Raw genomic sequence first — 26,548 nt, 5'->3', positions numbered from 1 at the left:
TTTTAGAGAGGAAAAAAACTGCTGATAACAGCTTGAGGGCAAAATTAAATTAACAAACCAATTAATAAAAATGCTATTAAAATCATGCATATGCTTGAGATGAAATGTGTCATCTTAATAAAAATGTAATGAGTTTCTTTGTTTCTTACAAACACATAGCATAAGTGATGGAGTGGTGTGGATTACTTGTGGACCATTTTAGCGTTAACATCTGGTAAAAACTAGTCTAGAGGAAGCTGAGCTCTTTGACATGTCTGTATGGGGGCTATAAATAAATCTTTCTGTTTCCTTTGTAGAAAACAGATAAATATAATTCTTTCACTTTGCTCTGTATTTGATCGGCTCCTACTGCGTCATTCCCCCCTCCAGAACACAAGATGGAGGAAGTGATTATGACGCGAAAAAAAGAAAAGGGGTTCAAAAGTGGGGACGGGGATGATGTCATCGGTATGGAACGACACCGCTGTTCGAGAGAGAGAGAGAGAGACCGAGAGTGAGACCGAGAGAGAGAGAGACCTAGAGTGAGACCTAGAGAGAGAGAGAGAGAGAGAGAGAGAGAGAGAGAGAGAGAGAGAGAGAGAGAGAGTAAGACCTAGAGAGAGAGAGAGAGAGAGAGAGAGAGAGAGAGAGAGAGACCTAGAGTGAGACCTAGAGAGAGACCTAGAGAGAGAGAGAGAGAGAGAGAGACCTAGAGTGAGAGAGAGAGAGAGAGAGAGAGAGAGAGAGAGAGAGAGAGAGAGAGAGAGAGAGAGAGAGAGAGAGAGAGAGAGAGAGAGAGAGAGAGAGAGAGAGACGCCTAGAGTGAGACCTAGAGAGAGAGACCTAGAGTGAGAGAGAGAGAGAAAGAGAGAAAGAGACAGACAGAGAGAGAGAGAGAGACCTAGAGTGAGACCTAGAGAGAGAGAGAGAGAGAGAGAGAGAGAGAGAGAGAGAGAGAGACCTAGAGTGAGACCTAGAGAGAGAGAGAGAGAGAGAGAGAGAGAGAGAGAGAGAGAGGCGCGCGCGCTCGTGTCGTTTCATTTGGATTCCACGCGCAGACTAAAACTCTGGAGACGTCGTTTGTTTTTATTTGGACACATTGGACGTGTTCGTCAGTCATGGGGAAAGTTCTTCTTGTCGTTTTAATCGCTTTAATCCTTCTGAACGCGGCCCAGACTAAAGGTGAGGTAAAGGTTCGTCAAACACGTTTAATTTAACGATTTACTTCAAGTTCTTGAGCGTGTGTAGCCCTGCTCTGAGTTTCCTGTCGTACGCGTGATAGACGAGAAAAGAGTCGGTTTACTGTAAAAGTACAGCGCTGCGTATGGCTTTGTTTCCATATGAATATGTTTTTGTCCTTTAAGTTATTTTTAAGTAAAATTTGGCTGCAATCAGACTGGTTATCTTATATTTGTAATTTATGAATGTTAATAAATTACGTTAATGTTTTATAGACCAATTTCAAACAGTATTAAAAAAATAAAATAATTAGTCTTATTAATAAAACAGCCAGTAGCATTTTATAGCAGTGTTATAGATTATTTCACTAAGGAGTACAGTTTTTAATTATATATCGTTTTTTATATACCAATGTTAAGTATTAAGAAAGCAGCACTAAGTGAGTAGGAAAAAATTACGATCAAGTTTTCCTTTTTGACTGTTAATATAAACTGCATGTTTTTATATTTCCGTATATGGTTTATATGTTGCTTAAAATAGTTTGAGATGGTAAAAGACTATAAACACTCAAAATAACTCATTTTCAACATTTATTCTCATGGAAAACATGCTGGGAGCTAGAAATCCATTGGCCAATTTTCGAGTTATCGAGACTAATTTTTTAATCGTTTTTTTATTGCACACAATATCAAGCAGACGCGCTGATAAACATTTTGATGTTAAAAGAGCTCGTCAATATAATATGTGACCCTGGACCACAAAACCAGTCCTAAGTGTCAGTTTTTCCAAATGTTTATTAATGCATCGTATGAAAGCTGAGAAAAGCATATTTCCACTGATGTATGGTTGATATTTGGCCTAGATACAACCATGTAAAAGTCTGGAATCTGGAAAAAAATCGAAACGCTCAGAAAATCACGTTTAAATTTGTCTAGCGATGCAAATTGCTAATCAAAAATTAGGTTTTAATATATTTACGGTAGGTAAAGTACAAAAAAATCTTCACTTATCTTATCTTAGAACTTTACTTAAAATCCTAATGTTTTGTGGCATAAAAGAAAAATCAATAATCAGACAAAACCTAACCTTTTTATTGTAATAATGCATTAGTATATGAAAGTTAAAACGGTAACTAAGATGAATTAATGCTATAGAGGTGTTGTTCATTCTTAGTCAATGTTAACTAATGAACGTTATTGTAAAGCGTTGCCTAGAATTGTAATAACTCTCGATCGTGCGCTTATTTTGGCTTTGGCAATGCGACGTTTTGCACACAAAAACCGAAATGTGTTCTCATCCCGACTCTTCGCTTCGTCTGCCCGTAGGGAAGAAAGGCAGGAAGGTCAAACGCAACAGCACTTCCGTCATCAGCCCGAGGACCTTTCAAGGAAACGCCGTCCCAATCAACGTCCCTCCTCCTCCTCCGAACCGAACGGCGGACCCCCGAACGCCCGTCCTCCCGGACGTCGAAGTCGAGTTACGAAGCAACAGCACGGCGGACTACCTCCGGGGCGCTCTGAGCAACAGATTCGTCCCGGCCGTCTACATCATAGCCGTCGTGGTCGGCGTTCCCTCCAACATCGCCATCTTGGTCTCCGTTGGGTCCAAAGTGAGGGTGATATCGTCGGCTATACTGTACTGTAGCCTGGCAGTGTCCGACTTGCTCCTGCTGTTCAGCCTCTTACTAAAAGCGCACTACCATCTCAGTGGAAACCACTGGATATTCGGCGAAAGCGCGTGTCGCGTCACGACCGCCTGTTTTTACGGAAACCTCTACTGCTCGGCGTTCACGTTAGCATGCATCAGCATCAAACGCTACGTAGCTGTGGTGCACCCTTTCCTTTATAAGGGCTTGCCGAAGCGCTTGTTCAGCGCTTGGGGCTGCTTGAGCGTTTGGATCGTGTTTATTATCGCCACCGTGCCGGAATTTCTAGTGCAGCAAAGCTACCGCGTCACCGATCTCGGAGTGACCACGTGCCATGACGTTCTTCCCGCTAATTTAGATTACTACCAGTGGCTCGTCTATTATAATTTAGGCTTGACCTGTATAGGTTTCTTCCTGCCCCTAGTGGTGACGGCGGCGTGTTACGGCTCGATCGTCTGGCACTTGAACCGTTCGCACCGAGACTGGGCTCTTTATATCAGGGCTAGCACGTTTAACTTCGTTATTTTCGTTTTGTGCTTCGGCCCGAGCAGCTGCCTTCATTTCGTGCATTACGTTCTGCTGTCTGTGGGCTCCACGGAGAGTTTTTACATCTACTTCAGCGTGGCCGTGTGTCTGTGTTGCCTGCATAGCGCTCTGGATCCTTATCTGTTCGTGGTCATGTCCAGGACTGTCGGAAGCAAGCGCTACTTCCTTACGCGCAAAGGACGCGCGCTTAGCATCTCTGCGTAAAAGTCAAGGTTGAAATGCTTGTTGTGCAACCCGTTTAACTTCTCTAATCTTTGGAACTGGATCTTAAATGTGACCTGTCTGAAATAGCCAAAAGGCACTTCGACTGTTGCTTTTTTTTTAACTAAATTAGTACTTTCTGAGAAAAATGCTCAGAATAGTGAGATATAAACTCAGAATTTGAGAAATCTGAATTGTGACAATTTAGGGGAAAAAAAATCTAAATTATGAGATAAAAAGCCAGTATTGCAAGATATGAATTGCAAACTGTAAATGAAATGTGCAATTTTGAACTTTTTGTTTTGAACTCTCAATAATGAGAAAACAATTGTTACAAATTACTTTAAAATTTTTTGGTAAAAAAGTGGAGTAATACCTGATTAAACTACAGCCATGCATCACATAAATAAAATAAAATAATATATATATATATATATATATATATATATATATATATATATATATATATATATATATATATATAAACAAAACAAATATTTCAATTGTAATATTATTCTTTATCGATTACATGGATTAGGAATATGAAGCAAATAGTCAATTGTAATTTCACGTTGACTATATTACTCTTAAAAGGAGTTATCTAGAATGTTTTCTGGTTTCAGTCCCGTTTCTGAACCTCTTTGTTCTAGATTTAAAGTTTTTAACATGTGAAGTGTCACAAGGAGAACTAATAGTTGGTAGTTCCAGCCAGAATCGGTTGGAGAGAAGCAGCACCTTTTATACCGAATACAAATGGAGAGTCGTTTGAATGGCCCTCGAAGAAAAGGATGTAATAAACTGCCTGGACTGTGTTCAGAGTCTGTGTTTTGAATGTTACATAAAGCCTTGTTGACCAAGGCAAAGTTAGTCTGTATATGTATTCCCTGTTTGTATAGAAACTAAATGCTTTACTTCTTGTATTTAATCTCCTGTGATTTCAAAGCACAGCATTAATATAGTCATTAAAACAAATAACCGATCTTGGCTGTGTGATATTTTGTTTCAGTGAACCATTTTCAGAATATATGTGCATGTATTAAATGTGCCTTGTTTCTGGTTTTGGGTCTTCTCTGGGTGTTTTACATTGGATTTGATTCATGATGCATGGATTCGACTGCAGTTTGGAGACGCTGTCTCTGTCCTGGACACAAAAGCGCCAGTGGCCTGTGACTAACTGTGTAGCAACAGTTTCTTTCTCTGATTCTCGCGTAGATAAAGAGACACGATAGTTTCCCCAAAAACGCAAATAAGCTGAAAATTGACTTACCCTTACGAGATGAAGATGAGTTTGTTTCTTCATCAGAACTGATTTTGACAAATGTAGCATTACAACACCAATGGATGCACTGTAGTAAATGGGTGCCGTCAGAGTTACAGTCCAAAACAACTTTCTTTTCACTTGAGGAAGTGTCGTTGTGGATTATGAACTCATATTGTGGCCAGATGCGACGCTGAAGACTTAACGATGGATTTCTTTTCACTTTTCACTTCACAAGATGTTAATTAATACACTGGAGCGGTGTGGGTTGCTTGTGATGTTTTGATCACTTCTATTTCTCATTCCGACGGCACCCATTCACTGCAGAGGTGAACATGCCTTGTCCTGTTAGACTGAGTCCTTGAGTAAAAATGCAAATGCATTTGTTCAAATAATTTACATGAACACAAACATCTCACTGTCCTGGAAACTTCATACGCGTAACTTTCCAGGAACGCGGAAGATGAAGTCAGTCAGGTGAAAAAAATGGGAAAGAAAGAAAGTAGCTATGTGTCTATTATCATTGTTAATACACAGACTTGAATGATTAAATGAATCTTAAGTAGAATGTATTAAGTGCGAGGGTACATCCGAATGATTTTACAGAATCACGTTTTCGAAAAATGTACGAATAAGTCATAAAAATATTCAAATTAATATTGGATTGAAGTTTTCTATGGCGGTTTGGTTTTCTTATCGAAAGTGAAGGTATCAAAAACAATAAAGCTTTTATGTTGAGAATATGTAAATAAGCTGAGAGCCAATAAACACGTGATGTACAGGCCCTGCTTACGTATTTGAAATGTATTATTCTGTAAAGCCTTAAAAAAAGTATAGGCCCACAGCTTATTTAGTTAAATTCACAATTAGTGTTTGCTGATATATCGGTGTTCTCAAACCTGTCCTTGATGTAAATCCTAACATCAGGGGAAACATTACAAGCATTCATATTTCAGGCTTTAAACTCAAACATGCTGTTTATCAGCTGATCAAAAGTTTAGGACCATAGCCTTAAAAAGTAAAAATTTGCACAAAAATATGTCTTTGTTCTTCAGGCAGTAACACTGTCATGATTTTCTAATGGCAGGATTGTTGAGATTTGATCGCAACATGCCATCACTGCCAGGTTTAATTTACATTTACATAAATATATATATATATATATATATATATATATATATATATATATATATATATATATATATATATATATATATATATATATATATGTTTGATTTCATTTTAATTGTATTTTCTAATGTATTTATTTATCTTTTTATTAACTCATTTTTTATTTATTTATTTATATATGTATTAATATATATAAATATATGTATTAATATATTTATATATATGTATTAATATATATATGTATTAACTTTGAAATTTATTTCATTTATTTTGTCTTTGATTTATTTGCTTGTTTCTTTATTCAAATATTGTTTATTTACATATGCATTTACTCACTCACTTGTTTATTTATTAATAATTTGATTATTTATTTACTTTTTTATTTATAAAAATGGCTCCATTTACAAGTGAGAGTGCGTACTCACAAAGACATAGTAGAGTTTTGTTTTGAAACGTTTTAAAGGCTTTTACTTTGAAAGATTGTCCTGTGGCGGGCGTTTTGAACAGTCTCGCGTTGCGTCTGGCTTCCCTCACGTTGATCAGCTGCGGCGTGTGACGTAGAGCAGAGGACGCAGTTTGTTTAGCGGCCACGCTGTCGTTCGCTAACCACGTTTTTTTGTAAACACGTGCTGATATCGCCACTATTCGCCTTTTTTTAAAGCGACATTTTCAACATGTTACGATTTTAGATCGACGTCCTTACTGGATTGAGTCGTGGCCGCCATTAGAGCGCACGTGGACACCTGGTCTCACGAGGACATGCCCGGACTTGTTTGATATTTCCGGGCCGTAGAAAGAGACCGTCATGGACAGTAAATTTCCCGGCCAGCTCTTCCCACACTTTTATTTGGACGGTCCGCCCGAAGTAAAGACGACGCATGGTTATGGAGGCTGGGGTTCGTACGAGCGCGTGCTGACGGTCGGTGCCGGGCCGGTAAGACGAGACACATCCTGATGATAATGACAGATCAGTCCTGATGGGGAAAACAAGGCTTTGTGGCGCACGGGACACAATGCAAATGGGTTTAGCGCAAACATCGACATCTGAACGTATGTATAAAAAAGGCTTTTAGAACAATTGAAGCGATTTTGAGGTTTTAGAGCGTTTGTTCATGATTCCCAAATGTGACCATGCGCCACAAAACCAGTTTTACGGGTCACTTTCTCTTTCAAATAGGGCTTTATGCATAATCATAAATCAGATTTCTATTGACGTATGATTTGTTTACATAGGACACTTTTTGGCCGAGATACTATTTGAAAATCTGCAATCTGAGGATGCAAAAAGAAAGCCATTAAACATTGTCCATATTAAGTTCCAAGCAATGCATATGACTAATAAATATTGTTATATAAAATTATATATATTTATATATAACTTATATATATATATATGTGTGTGTATATATATATATATATGTATTATATACTTATATATATATATGTAAAAAAAAAAAAAAAATTGTGATAACTTATTCTTTTAAAATTTATTTACATAAATATTTAAATCGATGAATTTTAGCCAAACATTGTGGTGATCGGTACTTATGACTAGTTTTTTGCTCCAGGGTCACAAAAATACTTTATAATAATAATAATATTGTTACTTTTTAACCCCCCATTTTAATGCATTAGTGTTTTATGTCTTTTTTTTTTTTACATTTAGTATGTAATAATACTTTATTAAAGTCATGAAATGATGAGGCTCGGCCCTGCGAAACTTCAAAAAAAGACTTCAATGGATTTGTAATCTGTTTTGGTTGATCCTTGGTTAATCTGTGTAATAAAAGGGATTCGATAATAATGCATAATGAGTTGATTATGGTGAGACCAAGTTAATTTATCATGGTGTATTATATTAATTATGAGTTAATGTGGTCTTGAGTTTTTTTTTTTTTTTTTTTTTGATGAAGCGCAGAAAATCTAATTCATTAGGATGCACAAATGTTTAGGAGAAAAGCAGAAAAAGATATTTAAAAAGATATTTAATGAAAAAGATATTTAAGACAGGTTTTAGTAGAAGTGGATGTAAAAGGGATTTCTCGTCTATATATATTTGACATTCAGCACCCTGTGATTGTGAAACCGTGTCATGACTGTATTGTTGTGAATTTACAGCGTGATGGCGGGCAGTCGTCGCTCCAGCATGAGTTTGAAGCCCAGCACTCTCCGAGTGGAGAGGAATGGGTGCCGCTCAAAGCAGCCGTTACCCCTTTAATTCCACCTTGTGAAGGTAAATAGCTGTATGAGTTTTAATCATATGAGGGGCTCAGATTTGAAATCAAACATCATCTTCAAAAATCCCAGAATCTACAAAGCAGTTTTTGCTTTAAAAAGAATTAAGAAAATCCAGGGTTGTTTTAATAAGTGATGAAGTTCTGTCATTTAATGATGTTTTTAATTTGCTTTGTGGATTTTAATTGTATATTTTAGTGATTTGTCTAATGTGCTGTTGTTTTTATTTTTATTTTCTATTAGGTTTTAATTTTTAGTAGTTTGATCTTGTTTTAATAATTGGCATTTATGATTTTTTTAAAATAGTTTTTATAATTATTTTATAGACGTCTCAACAGTTTGTCGGTAATATACCAGTAATAACAATCTGTATATAATGTGGGACTTTTAATTATAATTATACTTCCCAGGTCAATCAATAATATGAAGGAGCTAAACATGCACTAATAATTCGGTTAACAAAATAAAGTGTTTATTTTAAGAAGATTATAAATGTAGAAATATAATTTATATTCAAAACTTTACGATAGTGCTTTATTCTAAACTTCAGTGTTTTTTTTATTAGTGTTTTTATAGATTTTTAGATTTTAATGCACACCTATTTTGTTTTAGTTAGTATCCAAGGCTGTATTTTTGACTTGGTTTTTTTTAATCATATATTTATTTATTTATTTGAGCTTCTTGTCATTTGAAAAAAAAAGTATTTGTATTAAGAAATGTACATATGTAGAAATATGGTCTTGGTGGTTTTCAAATTTTATTGTAATTTGATTTGGTTAGTTGCCATTGCAACATTTTGATTTATTTTAATGAATTTATAAATTTTTTTTAAATATAATTTTTTGTCAGCTTCTTGTTCTTTAGCGAATTTAATAATTGTAGATTTCATTAACTGTAACGCTATAGAAATAAAGGTAATGTTTAATTGCAATGTCACACTGCAAAGAAGTTGTTTTAATTTTTTTTCTCTTTCCTTTCCAAGATGCCAAAGTTTTTTCCAGTTATCTTCCGCATCCAATGGATTTTCCAGAGCATGTAAGTTTATGAAGCGGTGTGATGCATAAAAAAAGAGAACTTTTAAACACTTTTGTTTTAAAGTGACCTTTCATCTCTCTGTTCTCCCTTCAGATGCAGTATTTTTACCAGCATCATTGTATGGATGCGTTCTCCTCAATGGGACATTTGCTTCAGGACAGCCTATCTTTCAAAAAGAATCGGCCGAAGGTGCGAGAGAGCTCCGAATTCTATTCTTCTGGCCTTTTTATGTTTTCTAGTGGTTTTGTAATAGCCGTCTTCTGTTGTTGTTTGCGAATCAGGATGCTGTGTCAGCGCGCTGGGCCATGAGGTTCATAAAAGGATTAAATCATAAAAGGTAAAATATTAGTGTTTTGCAAACGCGCTGAAACAACAGCTGAAGTAAATAACGTACATGGTGATGTTTTAGTTTCAAAACGCCTAAAAACAATCCGAATCAGACCTCAGGTGCGCTTTTCTATCCGTTAGGTGTGAGATGGCGTCTTACTCCAGGAAGATTCATCGTTTGCATCATCTGTTGAGCGATATCGTGAGCGACGTTCCTCCGTCTGTCCTGGCCCCGCTCCTCCACGAGGAGCTGACGTTTCAGAGGGAAGAGAGGAAGTTCTGTGCAGACTCCACAGGGGGCGCTCTGGGATACGTGCCTTTACACGAGTCCCGGGGCTACAGCGATGGCTGTCTGATCTATCCCAGCGGAGAAGCAATGGACAAACTCAGTATCCTCTTTTGCAGTCGCGTCATAGTTTGTCGCCATGGTGATTAACTTTATTAAGGAATCGGTGATCTAAATACACCTCAGCATCGAGATTTGCTAAAAAAAGCATTCATTTATAAATTTAAAGACATCAAAATACCTTAAATGTTAAAACGCAAATCTTTATTATCTTTTAAAGAGAATGTAAATTCCCAAAATTGTAAGTTCTGTCACTTACTCGCCCAAAAAGATGATGGTAGCCATCGACTTCCGCAGTATGGAAAAAAACACTACGGAAGTCAATGGTTACCGATATTCTTGAAAATATCATCAGATATCATGATTAAACTTCAAAAGGTGATGATTTAATAAAACTCATTTCAAAAGCTACTCTACAGGCTCGTGCTTTTAGAGCAGTTCGCAAAAAATGAATCATTTTGACCACAAATATTAAACGAAATGATTTTAGGATAATATTTAAAATAATTTAACAAGACTTATTAATTTAACTTATTTTAGACTAGCTCTCTTAGGCTACATTTATATCTAATATTCATATTTCATCTTATTTCAGCGTTGTTAGTTTAGCTCCTTCATATTGTTGAAGTATACAATTTAAAATAAGAGTCCCCAGTGTGTGTCACATTATATTGTTCTTACACTGCATGTTATTGGTGTATTTGTTGCACAGTAAATGTCTAGTGTTTTTGGCAAACTCTTAAGGCTTCTTTCTAGCTCGCTCAGTCAAAGAACGTCCTTTAAAACAACCTGTTTTCAATCTTCAGAGAATTGCGTCTCTGTATATTTCCTTTACTGCCATTCCTCGGACATCCTCAGGGTGGCGCAGCAGTTCAGGGATGACAAGCCTCCTAGTTTTGTCATGGACTCCAAGCCTTTTGTCTATTATTTGAATGGAACGATCAGACAGATCAGTTTGGGCAGTATGGAGGATGTAGGTGAGATCTGAGAAATGCATGGGCTACCAACTACCAATAAAACTCAAAGCACTTATGAAAATGAATATATATCAAGAGAGTAAAACCGGATTGCGTTTCAAAACTTCTGTGTGCAGGTAACATGGCTGTGCGGTCAGATTTCTTCTGTGGCGTCTGGCTGCTAGGAGACGAAATAAAGCCGCTGTTACTGGACGTCATCAAAACAAAAGATCGCTTCTCCTGCATCACCGTCAGGTGTGTTTGAAAGATCTCGCAGTCCTCTCCAAATGCAGTCCTGATGGGCCTTCCTGAAGACTCGCTGCTGGTTTACTAATCATTCACACAGTCCAGTGTCTAGTTGATTTGGACAATGTCTCTAGCGGTTATTCAAATCATCAGCTTCTAGCACCTTTGGCGCTGAACTTCCTTTCTGAGTATCCTGATAATCAAATTACTTTTTTACTATTGAGCTGAACGAGTGAAAGCATTGCTGACTTGTGTTCGTACCAAAATTGACTAGTAACTTGAAGAATTATGACGTTTATTACTAACGTGTACTAATTCTCAAAGTAATAATTAGTATTTTAAAGGAATGCAATACAGTCTTAATTTACAGTTTTAATTTCTGTTGTGCAGCATATATAAAAAAAAGCAAGCATTTTGTTGTAAATTAAATGTTTAATTTAAGCTTTAGATTGTTAGGCACCGTTTTTGATAAGTTTGTGCAAAGTCATGAAACACAGAATCTAGAAAAAATATACTGAAATTGATTTCATGACTCTCAAGGTCTAACATACGTGGAAGGCATTTCCTTTTTTTAAACTAACAATTAATTTTCTGTGTCCTAGAGCGGACAGTTATCATATTTTTCATGCTTTTGTGTGTTTTGTTGGGCAATCTTGTCTATCCTTTGTCTTGGCAGCTGTCTTAAGGGAAGCAGGAATGTGGCTTAGGATATTTTCTGGATCTATAGGATGTATTTTAGCCTTTGTAACGAGATAAACCTGTAACTTGAGTTAAAACAGTGTGTTTTTTTTCTCTCTACAGTCCACACTTCCCCAGTGAGCTCGCGGTGGTCAATGAGCGGGGGGCAGCTTATCTTTGGACGGTGAAAAAAGGGTACGTGTGTAAGAACAATATGTTCCTCACTGAGCTTGGAGCTCCAACATCTTCATCATATCAGCTTCCTCTGCAGACTGTTCTTCAGTTCAGTTCATCCAGTACCCAAGAGCATAGTAATAGATGTTTTTATGTCCTCACTTTTAATCTGCTTCAAGACAGTGGCTTATTTTTACATTTAGTCACATTTTAAACTAGTTCAGAGATTTCAAAAGATCGGGTGAAACCCTTAGAATCTCAGAAAAAAAAGTTAATATTTCAGTAATTTAATTTCATTAGTCATTATTGTTAATGACATCTGTTAAAGGTCATATTTGTTATTTTAGTATTATTTATGCACTGTAGTGAAATTTTTTTTTATTACTTTAGCTAGTTTTATTGTTTTTATTCCAAAAAAAAAATCAATTTAGGTTTAATTTATATTTATTTTACTTTTCATAATTTTACCAAACAACTAGGTTTTATTTTTAGTGTTTAATATTTTTTATTATTTTAATTTAGTTGTCAATGCAATAATTAGTTGAACTAATGTTTTGCTACTTTCTTTAATTGTAACTTTTTTTTTTTTTTTTTTTTGATATTTGGTTTATTTCAGCATAATTTTTCTTAGTTTTAGAAGATATTGAAAATAGTGCTTGATTTGTATTTTAAAACTATTATGATGTATCAATGTGTTTTCAAACAGGAAAAACCCGGTCCACTTAAAACGAATTAAAAATTTCACATTTTGTGTTTCATAAACCATAAAAAGCCACATGATTTTACAATGAACTGCAGTGCATTTGTGAAATGCGTTTGTCGTAAACACAAATACCACCGGAAGATGTAATGCATTGCAAATTTGTTTCCATATTGCCTTCACCGCAACCACAAATCATACTAAAAAAAGCTTGTTGTCACTTCTGATGTTAAGTTTATGATCACTTAAACTCGAGCCCTGGTTAGTGGGTTAATAAGTCTTAAGCTGTGTGTGTGTGTGTGTGTGTGTGTGTGTGTGTGTGTGTGTGTGTGTGTGTGTGTGTGTTGTAATCTGTCCAGAGGTTTGTGACATTCTGTTCTCTTTCAGATTGCAGAAGTTCCGTGAAGAAGATTCCAACCTGTACTTCAATGCTAAGTCTCCATGGCGATGGTGTGAGTTCTCCTCTCACCCGAGAGTGATGGTGTACGCCGATAGAACAGGGGCGGAGCTTACAGACATTCGGGTAAAACAACGCCTCTTATTTTTGAACAAAACCCATTTTGATATCCTATATAAAAACAAGCCCTTCACGAACATTTATCACCTTATTAGAATGCAGTGTGTGCATTTAATTCCTTTTGTTACTCTAACCAACAGCTCTAATCGGTGTAGAAGCAGCATCATTTTTTTGCAAAGGAAAAAAAATACAATTATACCCTGCAGTGTTTATCACTCATGAATGATTAATTCTATAATTTGAGATAAAGATAAATATACAGCTGAGGACACACCTCATCTGTGAACCCTGAGGACTATCTAATCTACAGCCATTAACAGAGGTTCTTACTGTAACTCATTTAAAATAAAGTCTCGTTCTCTTTTTGGCTGCACTTCACTTTATGCTTTCAATTCAGGCTTGTATGTTTGTAATATTGGCTTCTTTAATGTTTCTCACTTTCAAGTCTCTGGATAAAAGCATCTTATTATTGGTTAAATATAAAATCTCACTGTATTTGGCTGGCTGCAAATACACTAAAATATAAAAATATACATAATTCTGCATCATGTATATCTTATGTATTTATAAATCAAATGTAATTGTGTATATGATAATATACATATTGAATTATTACATGTAATTTAATAGTTAAATCTATAATATTTTATAGGTTTTATCATATCACATTTTTTTACTTATTATGGATGTAGTAATAATAATAATAATTATTATTATTAAATTATTTATTGATGATGATATAAAAAGTATTTTTTAGGTATTGATGTTCTTATTGTATTAGATATTAATAATATTTAATATTAAATAACTATTAAAATATAATTGTATTTATATTTTATTATTAACCTTATTGTATTAAATTCAATTGTTCATAGCAGAACACAGTAATAAAAATTTAATGGCATTATGGAATACTATTGTGTAATTCTTTGTCTAATTTTTGCCATAACAAATTAGTTTGTCTAATGTTTGTATGTATGTATTAGTATATATATATATATATATATATATATATATATATATATATATATATATATATATATATATATATATATATATATATATATAGGATCATTACTGTTTATTTGTTTAATATATTTTATAAATGTTTTGTTTACAGTGTTGTTATTTTTCCCTTGTTTCTTGTATCTAGTTCTCAATTTCTTATTGATCTTTGTCACTTCCTCTCTGCAGAGCGCTGATAGCAATCACACGTTGTTCCGGATCGGAAGGACTCCAGCTTGTATGTCGGGAGAGCGGGTGATATTCACCAAATACCTAAGTAAATGCCACGCCCATCACCACCTCATTAATACCCAGGTAAACTCCGTCATGTATCACGTAACGTCTGAGGGTGTGACAGCGCTGTCTCAACCTGTGCTTTTTCCAGGAGATCCATTAGAACTTCCTCAAATGATAATCTGTATCAAATGTCATTAGATTCAAAACACACAACACTGAACCTTTTTATCCCTTACTGAAAACGTTATCATTATCAGTATAATTAGAGACGTGATCTTTAACGCTGTGGAACGTTTCCTTATTGAATGTATTGTATCGCTGATCCTGACCACAAAAAGCACCTTGGCACTGCCATGGTGTTTCTGTATTTCTTTGAACTACCTTTGTAAACACGAATACAGTCGTATATGAATAGAGTAATAATTAAATGCCATTGTATTATAATTCTTCACTACTGTTTGAAGGCTTAGGGTTCTGATTTTTTTTGTTTTCGGCCTTTGTTTGATCACCTGGGCTGCTTTTGTTTACAAATACAGTAAAATCAGTAATATTGTGAAACATTATTGCAATTTAAAATAACTGTTGTCTATTTGAATATATTTTTAAATTGTGATATTTATTCCTGTGAATTTTCAGCATCATTACTCCAGTGTCACATGATCCTTCAGAAAGCATTCTAATATGCTGATTTGATGTTCAGGCAACATTATTATTATTATTATTATTATTATTATTAAAACAGCTGGGCTGCTTAATATTTTTGTGTATTGGTTCCTTGATGAATAGAAAGTTCTAAAGAACAGAATTTATTTGAAATAGAAGTCTTTTGTAACATTACAAATATCTTTACTGTCTCTTTTGATCACTTTAATGTATCCTTGCTCAATATAAGTATTCATTTCAATTAAAAAAGAAATCGAACAATAGTGTATATGAAGAGTTAATTTGCAAAAACAGAATGTGTTTTCAAAAATTAATGTTTTTCATTGCTCATTCCAATTAATCTTAATCAAACATGCAGTTGGGTTATTTTGATTTGTTAAAAAATAACAAAATACAGCTGTCCAACACAACAAAACACAAAAACATAACATGATTTTTTTAAATTAAAAAAAGTTATCTGTTTTTGACAAACTATTCATATTTAAAGGCTCACACTGTTACTGGTGTCTGAAGCCTTTTCTGTGCAGTGTAAGAGATTTAAAGCACTTCTTTGTCTGCAGTTCTCCACCTACATCATGGACGAGCGGGTTCCCACTATCCCCATGCTGAAATGGGACCATATGATGGAGTCTCCACCGACGTTTTCCTGTGATTTGCCAGCGCAGAGCTCGAGCCAGACGTGTAAACTGCTGCTGGGCGCTCAGAACTCACAGGAACTCATGTTACTGCAGTACACGGGTGAGGAGTTTCATAATTTGGGCTTTCACGTATTTGGATGACACTTTCATCCAAAGCAAACTGCAGTGCATCGTTATCAGCCTGTTTGTATGTTACCTGGAAATATGCACCGGATAGAGAAAGATAATTATTTTGAAATGTAAACAATTTTGCTGCATCTTGATGTTTTTGTTTGCAATAATGTGTCCTGTGTGAACGACTCAGAGCGACTTAAAGGCCTGCTCTGCAAGAAGTGTCTCTTTGCATAAAAGCATTTTTCTAGATAGCGGAGTAAATGACTGCATGTTAATTTTGTCTCTCTTAGGTGGGAGAGAGCAAGTCTGTCAGACTCGGGGTTCCATTCAAAAGCTGTTGAGCCCCAATGAGAGTCTGAGCCACCTAAACCACCTGCTACCCCACAAGAGATACCACGCTCAGAAGAGACTGAATGTGCCCGCTGCAGGTCCGGATGCTTTTACTATCTTTTCAACAGTTTGGACTAGAATGAAGCATTTACTCCATGAAATAGCTGTCTCTCAAAGCATAACCCATTTCGCATTTATTGCTTTGTTAAAGAGCTGACCTCTAACAACTCAGCTGGGGTTGTCATGTGATTCCCAGATTAATTTATTAAAAGTGTGCAAGGTTGCAATTAAAAAAAAAAAACTCTAGGTTTGTAGGGCGGCACAATTTGGTCAACAATTTTGGGATTTGTTTTACAATATTAATTAAATAATATATATATTTTTAATTCAGTTGCAATTTTTATTATTATTATTTATTTTTTTATTTATTTATTTTTTTACAGGTTTTTTTATTATGCATTCCAGTTACACTTAATCAAAATAACCCAACTGCAGATCAGTCTAAATTTTGCATTCAATGTTTTGCAAGTTAAAAAATAAATACGACCTCACGTTGTGACAAGCACATTTACGCACTACCTCAAACGTTTCGTGAATAGATTCGGGCCAGGTTTGATTTTCTGTGTTTTCACATATACAATAATTTTGATAGGAAAGGATGATGAAAACGAGAAAACAGAAAAATGCATATGAAAACTTGGGACTCTGGGTAACTAACACAGTAAAAACCAATAAAACATAACATCATAAATTGATTTTTGAATTTTTTTTTTCCTAAATAAACTCTCCATTTATTATAATTAATAAAACTAATTATTAAAAATCACTTTAAAATAGTGTTTAAGAAAATATTCTTAACTAATTCTATTCTAATGTTGAACCATTAAGTTTTTTTTGGCTGGAAAACCTTATAACCTTGTACTTCTCAGCACAAGTAAGGAGAGGATGTTTGGCATCTGTTATCAAATGCACGTTATATCTGACCAAAACTCACAGCAGGTGCAGTGATGGAGCAGTGAACTAAGGCGTGTAAAACAACACAGTGCCACGCATCACTCTAAAACTTGAATTGCATATATTATTAATTAATTCATTCACAGCCTTTGTGGGTTTGGGTTTTATTTCAAGGATTCATACAGCTGCTCTTTGTCGTTTGGTGCGGTGATTATCAGACTAATGTGCTGCTTTTGCGTTCATCCTCAAGGTTTCACAGCTGTTCAGAAGAAGGACTACCTGTCTGTTTTCCAGCTCACAGAAACCGGGGACATCTTTTACCAAACGCTGAAGCTGCACACAGATCAGACCGCAAGCATCAACGACGCGCCAGAACAATCTGTCTGTGTGCAACCTACAGTAGAAACCGGAGAGGGCGAGAGCATGCAGCCCCACGCCAACAATGAAAACCAATCTGTTCAGAGCGACTCTGAGACCGAGGTGTGGCGAGCTGCGCTTCGTCATTTGGAAGTAATCGACAATGTTGATAATGATATTTTAAATGCTTCAGATACAAATGAAAATATCAGGAAAGAAGAACCAAGTCGATCTATTGGGATTAACCCAACTCGTTCCACCAGACCGCCTGACCCAAGCAAGGATCCAGATCTCCAAGATGCCTGGAACAAATGGTTTGAGCCCATTTTTAAAAAGGTCAAAAAGCGACGCCCTGCTTTTCAGCGGATCAGAACGGACAATTTAAATAGCATGGTAGGCAAATATCCAAATAAACCAAAGGAAGAACGATTCAAGACACTGAGGAAAGACCTTCAAGAGGTCATGAAGAAGAAGGAGATGGTCTTGCATGGGAATACTTACCTGCGTCACCTGAACATTGAGCCGGTTCCTGATCCTGTAGATCCCGACGACTGGCCTGACGACTTGAGCCAGCGGTTGGTTGCGGCGTGGGAGGGTCAGTGGACGGACTGGTGGGAGGAGAAGCTGGGTTTGAATCGGGACAAGAAAGTCGCGGCCCTCCGTCGAAAGCGTCGGAGAGAGAAACAAGCCAAAGCTCGCAGTCGCATCTCGCTTTCTGGAAGCTTCACCTCGTCTGCGAGCTACCAGGAGAGTATCTCGGGTTTCTCATCGGGCAGTCAGGGTCTTACTTCGGGAGACGAGGCTTTGGAGGACTCGACTTCGCAAGGTGCGGACATGGATGAATGGAGGGCCAGAACTGAGATCCACAAAAAGAGCCCCACCATACTGAGGCGGTTTATAAATGAACAGTCGACTGCAGAGAAATCGCTCGGATCTTTTGGAAGAACTCCTCCGAGGCCTGATCAAGACCTTTTGACATCTCAGTCAAAGTCTTCCGTTGAGGTAAGGATTCCTTTATACTAGTAAACGATCATTTATAACTGTTTGTGGTCATACCTGTAACCAATAGCTTGACGTTTTGAAAAAATTATGATAAATACATTTAAAAACTGATCAATTAAAATGATTCTCTTGAATCAGGGTAACTCGCATAGATTTTTATGCTGGTTTAATGAGAAATGAATGACATTAAACTGGCATAAATTATATTTTTTCCGTTTATAAAAAATTTGGGGTTTTTGTTTTTAAAGTAATACCTTCATTCAATAAGAATACATGAAAATAATCAAATGTGACAGTAAAGACGATAAGGTTTTTATTTAGAAATACGTTTTGAGTCGGTAATCAGAAATGTTTCTGCAGAAGCAAATCGGCAGATTAGAATGATTTCTGAAGGATCATGTGACACTGGAGTAACGATGTTGAAAAATCAGCTCCGTAAATTACATTTTACATTTGTATTAATATAGAAAATTCCTACTGAATTTTTGACCCAAACAAAAACACAGCCTTACTGAAGACAAGAGACTTTGAAAAAGCGCAATCATACCAACCCCTTTAACTTTTAAGTCTTTATGGTTATCCGGATAAATTGTTTTAATGAAACGTTGAAGTAGTAGAAACGTATAGTAATCGACACCAATATGTGCCAAAACTAGTGCTGTCAAACGTTTAATCGTGATATCGCATCCAAAATAAAGGTTTGTTACATGTAAATGCAGACACTTGCATGTATACAGTTCAGAAAAAAGTTTATGCTTTTATGTTAAGTATTTATAATATAAATACATTTGTAAATATTTTCTAAATATATAGCGTGTGTGTGTATTTATATTATATATACGCAGAACGCACATTTATGCAAGCAAAAACTTATTTTGGATGCAATTAACTAGTCGAAACGTCATAATTTCAACTACTAATACAGGTTTTTGCCCCTCGTTTACTTTGTGTTTGAGTTAAACTAATCAGGCTTGTATTTTGTGCCATTTTCTGTGTTTGACTTGAAATGAGCAAAAACATCATACACAATATTTAAAATGTCACTTCTACTCGCAGCAGACCATCGTAATTCTTTTTAACAATATTTTTGATGCGTTGTTCATCTCTACTGTCAGGTTGAATGGCCGACCTCTAGAAGTCCTAGTGTTGCAGCGGAGATGGATTGGGGTCTTATTACGACGTTTCCCTCCAAACAGCCAGCTGTCCAATTAAAACGGCTCAAGACGTTTAACACTAGTTCCCTTCCAATGTCCCAAATGTCGACTCAGGACTCCACAACGGATGGTGGACATTCTTCATCTCGGATTCAACATTCTTCTCAGACTCCATCTCGTCCCTCCTTGTCTTCCCAGAGAGTTTCCCAATTGAGAAGCCTCTCTCAGGCCTCCCAGCCAAAGAAGAAGTCTCGCATGGGCTTCTAAAGATCCGCCTCCGAACGAGGAATGCAGCAAGGCAAGTGACCTACTTTTTGTGTGGTGTCAAATGTTTGGGTACTGTACAGAAGCTGGGATATGTTTGAGCGAGAATCTCGAGGCGGGAGTGAGCTTGTGTGAGGAACTGCACAAATATTTGTCCGTTTGTAATGAATAACAAATGTTTACTATCTGAACCAATTAGAGCGTGCTAGTGGTCTTCTCACTTCATGTAGGCATAACTTCTATGGTGGCTATAGAGGAAAATATCAACGTTATCACTTTCCATATTCGAAAACGTCTTTGAATGCTTGCTGCGTGGTTTTTCTAGTATTCTCATTCTAGTTTTGAGCAGTATGTAGTAGTGCTTTGTGTGTAATGAAACTGATCCTGTGGTATTTTTATGGCATGTTGCCCACCTGTTCCTACAAGGGAACAGAAAGATTGTTTTCAGCCTTGGCTGACTAGACATGCGCTGGTTGTTTTCTCCTAAGAATAAGTTCCTGTTTTTGGTGAAAATCGCTTCACACTGAGCAGAATTGCATCATGCACTGCTTGTTTGTAAGTGTGTAAATCAGCTGATAAGATCATGACGTAGTCGCGTGAAGCCTCTGCTTTGTCTTACTGTTGCGGTGTAAAATATCCTGCGGCACCGAGGCGATTTACAACATCTGCTGTCTGTTTGCCATTTTGTGTGTGTGGGGGGGGGATAGCTGAGTCTCTTAAGAACACAGAACCGATTCAGCTAACCCAGGCTAAGCAAAACAGGAGACTGAATGAATTTCAAAATAGCTTTTTTTTTTTAATTGTGAATTTTTTTTTTATATTACCATGACAAAAATAACAATAAATAAGTTAATATCTACAAGATGCTATACAGAACGTATATGCATTTTTTTTTTTACATTATACAAATGTACATTTTTTTTTTTTAAATATTGACATTTTTTACATTTTATAAGGTTTTTAGGTTTTTTTGTTGTTGTTGCACATTTTCAACATACAGTATTTGTCTTCATACGTCGGCTAAAGTGAAACTTATACTAAGTTGGCAAGTAGGTTAACAACATCACGCTCACATACACGCACGAAAAATAAACAATCCACCGTTTTTTCTGCGAACACCATGCGCACCACACAGTAAACCTCTGATTGTTTGTCCTCAGAGGGACGGCAGTTCAGCAGGCACGCAGCTTTCCCGCTGTCACACGCTTAACAATCATATTACAAAACTGTGCAAAGCACCAAAGTACAAGTCTCAAGTTGTTCTCTAACAGTCTAGTGTACCTTGGATATGTCATATTGAGCCGCCTGGAATGTTGACAAATCCGAACATGCACCAACTACTATATATGCTACGGCTACATCATATTTTTTTTTTTTTCTTTAAGTTTTTAGCTGCCAGTGTTGTGCAGTGCTGAATTATTTCATTTTTAGCTTAACACGAGTAATCAAAAGAGATGTTTACAGTATGCGGACTGGCTTTCTGTGTAGCCGTAAAAGAAGAGTTTTAAAATACAATTCTGATATTTTGGACTCGGTGGTTTCGTTGAACCCAGGCACAATGGCACCTCGCCGTATAACTCGAGGATTTTAGCCAGGAGAGGTCTGTGACGTCATCTTGGAAGATGACAGGCAAGCCACGTCTCCGTTGGTGGTTGTGCACCTTGGCAAGTGGTTATAGCGTATTACAGTCTACGGGCCCGTGAGAGGAAGTTAGGAGGGAAGTAGTGTCCCTCGGCGTCGCTGCCCAGTGAGCTGCTCAGACTCTCTTCCCCGGAGCTCAGGTCTTCACTTGAATCCTCACTGTTGTGAAAGGAAGAAAGAACAGTCAGATGCGCGCTCATTTATTTCATTATTTGGGTAATTTTAGTATTTTATAAACTATTGTAGTAAAATATTTAGAATTGGCTATTATTTTCCCCCCATTTTTCTTTTTGTTTTTTTTAAAAGTAATTTCTAATAATAATGCTTTCATTTTTGTACTTTTTTTTAAAAAATTGTATTTCAGTTTGTGATTTTTAATGTAAATCCATAATCGTTTTCGTAGTTTAACATTTTAGTCCTTAGTTTTTTTTAGTGTTCAGTTTGTAAACCTAATGGGTGAAGGGGTAAACTTGGTAATAGTCAGTAACTTTAACTTCCTGTTTTTATATTGATGTTGTTGGTAATTTTTATTTAAAAAAAAATAAATAAATCTCAGCAAGTTTTTATCCAATTGTTTTTTTTTTTCCTCCCTATATTAATTCAAATAGAAGAACTATTTCTAATGATTGTAGGATATTGTTTTTTCGTAGTTTCGTTTAATCTATATAAATCTATATTTAGACATCCACTGTAAACATACTTGACTGAAATCATGTATGCGGTTCACCTGGAATATTACATAATAGGAAACAAAAAACACTTGTCAGACGTCAGATCTTGTTTTGTACTTCGTCAGACTGACCCCACCTCACACACCCTTCTCTTACTCACAGGTGATGCAGCACAACCTGTAACTAGTTTGTAAATATTCACCATTCACTACCTACATTCCGCTGCTGCACCTAGTTTGGTGTGTATGCATGTCTAAGCCATTAGCAATCTCAGAACCGTACGTACTGTCTGGATTTTCAGCTTGTAATCAGCTGTGTTAGTGAGCCTCAGGAATGACTTATTGCTCCTGGCGTGAAAAACGCTCCTGGGTTGGTTGCTAGGACGTGACTAACTATTTGTAGTTATCAAGTAACACCGTAAAGACTCCTGATAGTGTAACGCTGGGTGGGGTGTGCAGGAGGAACTTCAGCCTGTGCTGACGAGGTTGTGACGCGAGCGGCGTGTGTCAGTAAAACACCAAGGTTAAGTCATGTCATGTGACGGGGAAAAACTGTGATCGAACTGAAACCAGAAGTTGTGAGGGAAAATTGACAGGCGTGCTTTACGTAAATTCTTCCCAAGTTTATGTTCAGGTCTGTCCTGATGTTTAAGCTGTTAACAGTAGAATATGAAAATATAATTATTGTAATGTGTAATATAATGTGGCAGGCGTTCCTGATGAGCTCATAAAAATAATGTTCGATGGCAGAATAGTGTATTTTATTTTGATCTATTTTGCTTTTTTTATTTTTTCACTAACTAAAATATATATTTCATTTATGTAGCTTTATTCCAATTTTTAATAGCTTTAAATTTTAGTTTTTCATTTCAACTAGTACATTTGTCCCATAGAAATATTTCAAAAGGAACATATTTTTGAATGAGGAGTCTAAATGATTTTCTGTGGTAATCAAAGCTTGACCAAAACCATCTGTATGCGGTTAACCCCCGAATAATCCTTTTCCCGTTTCATCTATTGACTGTTTAGTACGAGTGTGGCATCCTAACGCCTGTGTTTCTCCTCAGGTGAGCTGTGTTTACCTCTCGCTCTCGTCCCAAGCGCCCTCGGGGATGGTTGGCAGCTCGGGGACGCTGCGGTAGCTGCTGTGCAGGTTCTGTGCCGTCCTCCGCGAGACGATCCACACCAGTTTCTTGTGGTCAGGTTTGGCACATTCTGGGGAGGAGTATTCCCTCATACACTGACCTACCAGACCTCGCCAGTGCGCCAGGTCAGCTTTGGAGATCTGCAAACAGACACGGCTGCATTAGACACCAGCTTACATAAGGACAGGGCAGAGAGCCAGCTTCATTTCGGACAGGAGTAAACCAATAGCCTGCTGGCAACAGGACTGGGTTAAGAGCTTTGGATTCTTCCTACTCCACAGACGTTTAAGTGCTGATGAAACTAAAAGTATACTCCTGCGTACAAGTTTTCTAATTAAACTACTTGACTACTTTGAACCAAACAGTGGTCATTAAACTTCATTTCTTCACAGTTTTCATTGATGCCCGTGACGTTTAAAAAGTTTGACGTGCTTATGAACGTTTACCTTCAAGTGTGTTTGTATGCGCTGGGCGATTTCTAGCAGGTCCACAGACTGTAAGGCCTCGATCTCAAGCATCAAGAGAGACAAAGCGAGCACTGAAGGCTTTAAGAAGAAAAAAAGACCATTTATTAGAATTCAAACTTCTTTGTAACCTACTTCAAGAGTCGCTGTGTAAGTTGTTCTTACTTTTGCTTTGGAGAAAACAATTCTGCATAGGCAGGCTTTTAGCTGGGCTTCCAGTTTGTCAAGATTCAGGATGTCTTTTCTGAAAGGGAGAAAAAGAGATTTTGTTAGCTGAGCTGTTTGTCATTTACAAGCCTAGTCAGAAGATAATCTCCTGGTTTCTGATGTCTGAATGCCGTCACGGTGACCCATATACAGCCAAACGCTCAAAGTGCACTCGCCAGCTCTGTTTATCAACCTTTACGAGTCAAAGTTTCCATTGTCAAACCTGCACGTTAATAGTTTATCTGGCTTGGAGTCTGAAGTTTGATAATGCCAGACATTCTTACCTGTTGGACGTGTGCGAAAGTGCAATGGCGTGGTACAAATGCAGGAAGGTTAAGGCTGTGACGGCTTTTAACTGGAAGTTGAGCTTCTCCGAAATGATCTTCTCCATTCGGCTGAGGTCAGAGACGGTGAACTTGCACTGGCTGATGCGAATGAGCTCGTGGCTGGACGAAACTTTGCACTCCTCTTCGGTCACTCGAGCGGCGATGTGAAGGCAACCGATGCTGATGCAGGCCAGATACCTGGGCTGAACCTGTAGGCAACACAAAAGCGATCAGTCATGTATTTTAATGCGTTAATCGGATGGATTGACCTGTAACTAACTGGTTACCTTCATCATAGCTATAAACCTGTCCAGCAGGTTAACGGCTAGTACGAAGGTCTGAGTGCTGTAACCGAAGAAGCTGGTCAAGCTCCAGAGGTCTTCCACTCGGGCATCTCGACATTTGGCTGAAACTCCATTACCGTTCTGTGTGGACCAGAAATAAATAACATTTAAAGATTAAAATCGATACGTCTTGCCGGGCGCTTCAAGAGCAAACGATTTTGTACGTCACCGTACAAAAGTATGCAATGCAAAGCAATACAGTGCACATTTCCAAAACTGCTATAAAGTTCATAAATGTGTTTTGACGGTTTGTAGAGCTAGTTCACCTCTTGTGTGGACTCGATCAAACTGAGTCCGGTTTCTTTTGGCAGATACTGAACCTCCTGGTCCACATTGCTCTTCAGTTCCTTCATCAGTCTGAATGCCTCCATGTTTTCAGTTTGTTTGTGTTTCAGGTCGTCAAAACACCTTTAAAAAAAGGCATAAAAAACAAAGTTGAGTGAATTCCGTTCACCCAGGGCGGTGGGTCAAGGTTTTTTGCCCAGCCCCCTCCGCTCAGCTGAGCCTCGGTGTCGGGTTTCGCTGGTTAACGCCTTCCTACAGGACATCCAAACAAATAAACCCGACCCAATCCGACAGAGATGCTCAAATAAATGTGAAATCGTCGTTTTAAAAACACTTTAAACTGAACGACGAGGTTTAAATCGTATCGAAAGCGAATGTCATCCAGTTGATCCTTCAGCTGGAAAATACCTCGACCAGAGGGGGAGGGGTTTAAATCTTCTGTACAGTTTATTTTCGACATTACATTTTATATGATGTATTTATGTATTTATGTACGATGTATTGCAGTATAATAAATCGGCAACTGAAACGTTAAACGGATCTATCGGCTCGGCTCATATTTACGGAAATTGATTTTAAATGTAACGTTATTGAAAGTAAACATCAAAGACGACCAAAAAATGAGCGATTAGTCTATTCCAGTAAAATAAATATAATTTTCACTAGTGGCGTACGCTAATGATCTATAAAATGCCATACAACGCAATTAAAGTCGAAGGGAAATGTACAGATTACTTCGAGTCAGAATCTAGTCCGTGAATACAAACAGCCAAAGATCAAGCCCATTTTCAGAAAAAAAATACGACCATAACATTTAAACCGTGGCAATTAATCTAGACAGACGTTTGAAAAGGAAACGGACATCCTAAAGAATGCTATTGAAGATAAATAAAGGTACATTACCTGGGATGTTAAAAGGACATATTGTGTTTGTGTATCCGAGAATCTTTCGTCTGTTTTCTCTGCTTCTTTCCTTTTGTTGATGTTGACTGTAGCTCCTCCCCCTGGGCCTGTCACGTAGGAAACGTAAGTCGCTATGTTTAGATAGTTTTATGCGTTTTAAAACGACAGCTGTTATTATTTCCACATCTAATAAACTGTATTTTGTAATGTGTGATCGTTACGCTATATCCGATTTGAACATTTCGGCTATTAAAACACGCAAGCGTAGTTTTAAAGCCGTCTGCGTTTTAAGAGATTGACAGTTTCACGGACCAATACGGTCGCTCTAAGATGCAGAGTTCAAATAGTCCGCCCAAAATTCTGAGCGCTCATTGGCTGCTGGCTTTCATCGACGATTGGCTGGCGAGACGATAGCTCGCCCTTCTCTCTGAATGGTTGTTGCTGGGTTTTGTTTTGACAGGGTTACCAAGGGTAGAAAATGTAGTACAAATGATTTCTTTTCGCAGATGCTGATTCTTGATACTAGTTTTTGTTTCCCACTTATAATATGAATATTGATTAAATGATTAATGAGTATTCATTAAACGATACGTGTGTTGTTGACGTTTTGGCTGAATATTATTACAGGTCTGATGTAGCGACGTCTGATTCACTTGTTATGAAATTATTAATATTAAATCGACGTGTGAGAG

The 26,548-nt window shown here is 37.0% G+C and overlaps 3 protein-coding genes across 4 annotated transcripts in view; 2 read left to right on the top strand and 1 right to left on the bottom strand.

Annotated features, from left to right (window-relative positions):
* Positions 1 to 959: 959 nt before the first annotated feature.
* On the top strand, positions 960 to 3,981 carry LOC122340967 (proteinase-activated receptor 3; the record flags this gene model as incomplete). Its single annotated transcript, XM_043234228.1, has 2 exons — positions 960 to 1,161; positions 2,484 to 3,981. Coding segments are annotated over 2 exons (1,272 nt in total), but the record flags the coding sequence as incomplete, so codon positions are not given.
* A 2,484-nt stretch (positions 3,982 to 6,465) lies between these two features.
* Positions 6,466 to 23,689, top strand: taf1c (TATA-box binding protein associated factor, RNA polymerase I subunit C). Of its 2 annotated transcripts, none has more exons than XM_043234429.1 (16): positions 6,466 to 6,873; positions 8,058 to 8,172; positions 9,157 to 9,209; positions 9,303 to 9,398; positions 9,491 to 9,546; positions 9,678 to 9,925; positions 10,731 to 10,859; positions 10,976 to 11,093; positions 11,886 to 11,957; positions 13,024 to 13,159; positions 14,348 to 14,473; positions 15,619 to 15,796; positions 16,101 to 16,238; positions 17,345 to 18,453; positions 19,569 to 19,905; positions 23,250 to 23,689. In XM_043234429.1, the coding sequence occupies exons 1-15, from the start codon at positions 6,745 to 6,747 to the stop codon at positions 19,872 to 19,874; spliced, it is 3,009 nt and encodes a 1,002-aa protein (XP_043090364.1). In that variant the 5' UTR covers positions 6,466 to 6,744; the 3' UTR covers positions 19,875 to 19,905; positions 23,250 to 23,689. The 2 variants fall into 2 exon arrangements, with proteins under 2 accessions (XP_043090364.1, XP_043090365.1); XM_043234430.1 differs by having other exon boundaries at positions 6,466 to 6,989.
* Positions 20,643 to 26,548, bottom strand: part of ccng2 (cyclin G2) — a 5,994-nt gene continuing 88 nt past the window's right edge. Inside the window, exons 1-8 of the mRNA XM_043234432.1 lie at positions 25,857 to 26,548; positions 24,935 to 25,076; positions 24,612 to 24,749; positions 24,283 to 24,533; positions 23,957 to 24,035; positions 23,774 to 23,872; positions 23,265 to 23,467; positions 20,643 to 21,671 (exon numbers count right to left, since the gene is read on the bottom strand). The exon at positions 25,857 to 26,548 is cut by the window's right edge and continues 88 nt beyond it. Of these exons, the coding sequence (XP_043090367.1) occupies positions 21,554 to 21,671; positions 23,265 to 23,467; positions 23,774 to 23,872; positions 23,957 to 24,035; positions 24,283 to 24,533; positions 24,612 to 24,749; positions 24,935 to 25,039 (993 nt within the window). The 5' untranslated portion in view covers positions 25,040 to 25,076; positions 25,857 to 26,548 and the 3' untranslated portion in view covers positions 20,643 to 21,553. The remainder of the gene's footprint in view (positions 21,672 to 23,264; positions 23,468 to 23,773; positions 23,873 to 23,956; positions 24,036 to 24,282; positions 24,534 to 24,611; positions 24,750 to 24,934; positions 25,077 to 25,856) is intronic.

Source organism: Puntigrus tetrazona, unplaced genomic scaffold (genome assembly GCF_018831695.1).
Source record: "Puntigrus tetrazona isolate hp1 unplaced genomic scaffold, ASM1883169v1 S000001111, whole genome shotgun sequence".
NCBI lineage: Eukaryota > Metazoa > Chordata > Actinopteri > Cypriniformes > Cyprinidae > Puntigrus > Puntigrus tetrazona.
Note: the sequence above shows the minus strand (reverse complement) of the source record. Positions and strands in the feature narration are given on the sequence as shown.

Excerpts from the sequence above, each read along its gene's own strand:
- taf1c (XM_043234429.1), top strand. The coding sequence starts at position 6,745 with ATGGACAGTAAATTTCCCGGCCAGCTCTTCCCACACTTTTATTTGGAC. Across the intron at positions 8,173-9,156 it reads TTTAATTCCACCTTGTGAAG|ATGCCAAAGTTTTTTCCAGT; the intron begins GTAAATAGCTGT and ends TTCCTTTCCAAG. Across the intron at positions 13,160-14,347 it reads CGGAGCTTACAGACATTCGG|AGCGCTGATAGCAATCACAC; the intron begins GTAAAACAACGC and ends TCCTCTCTGCAG.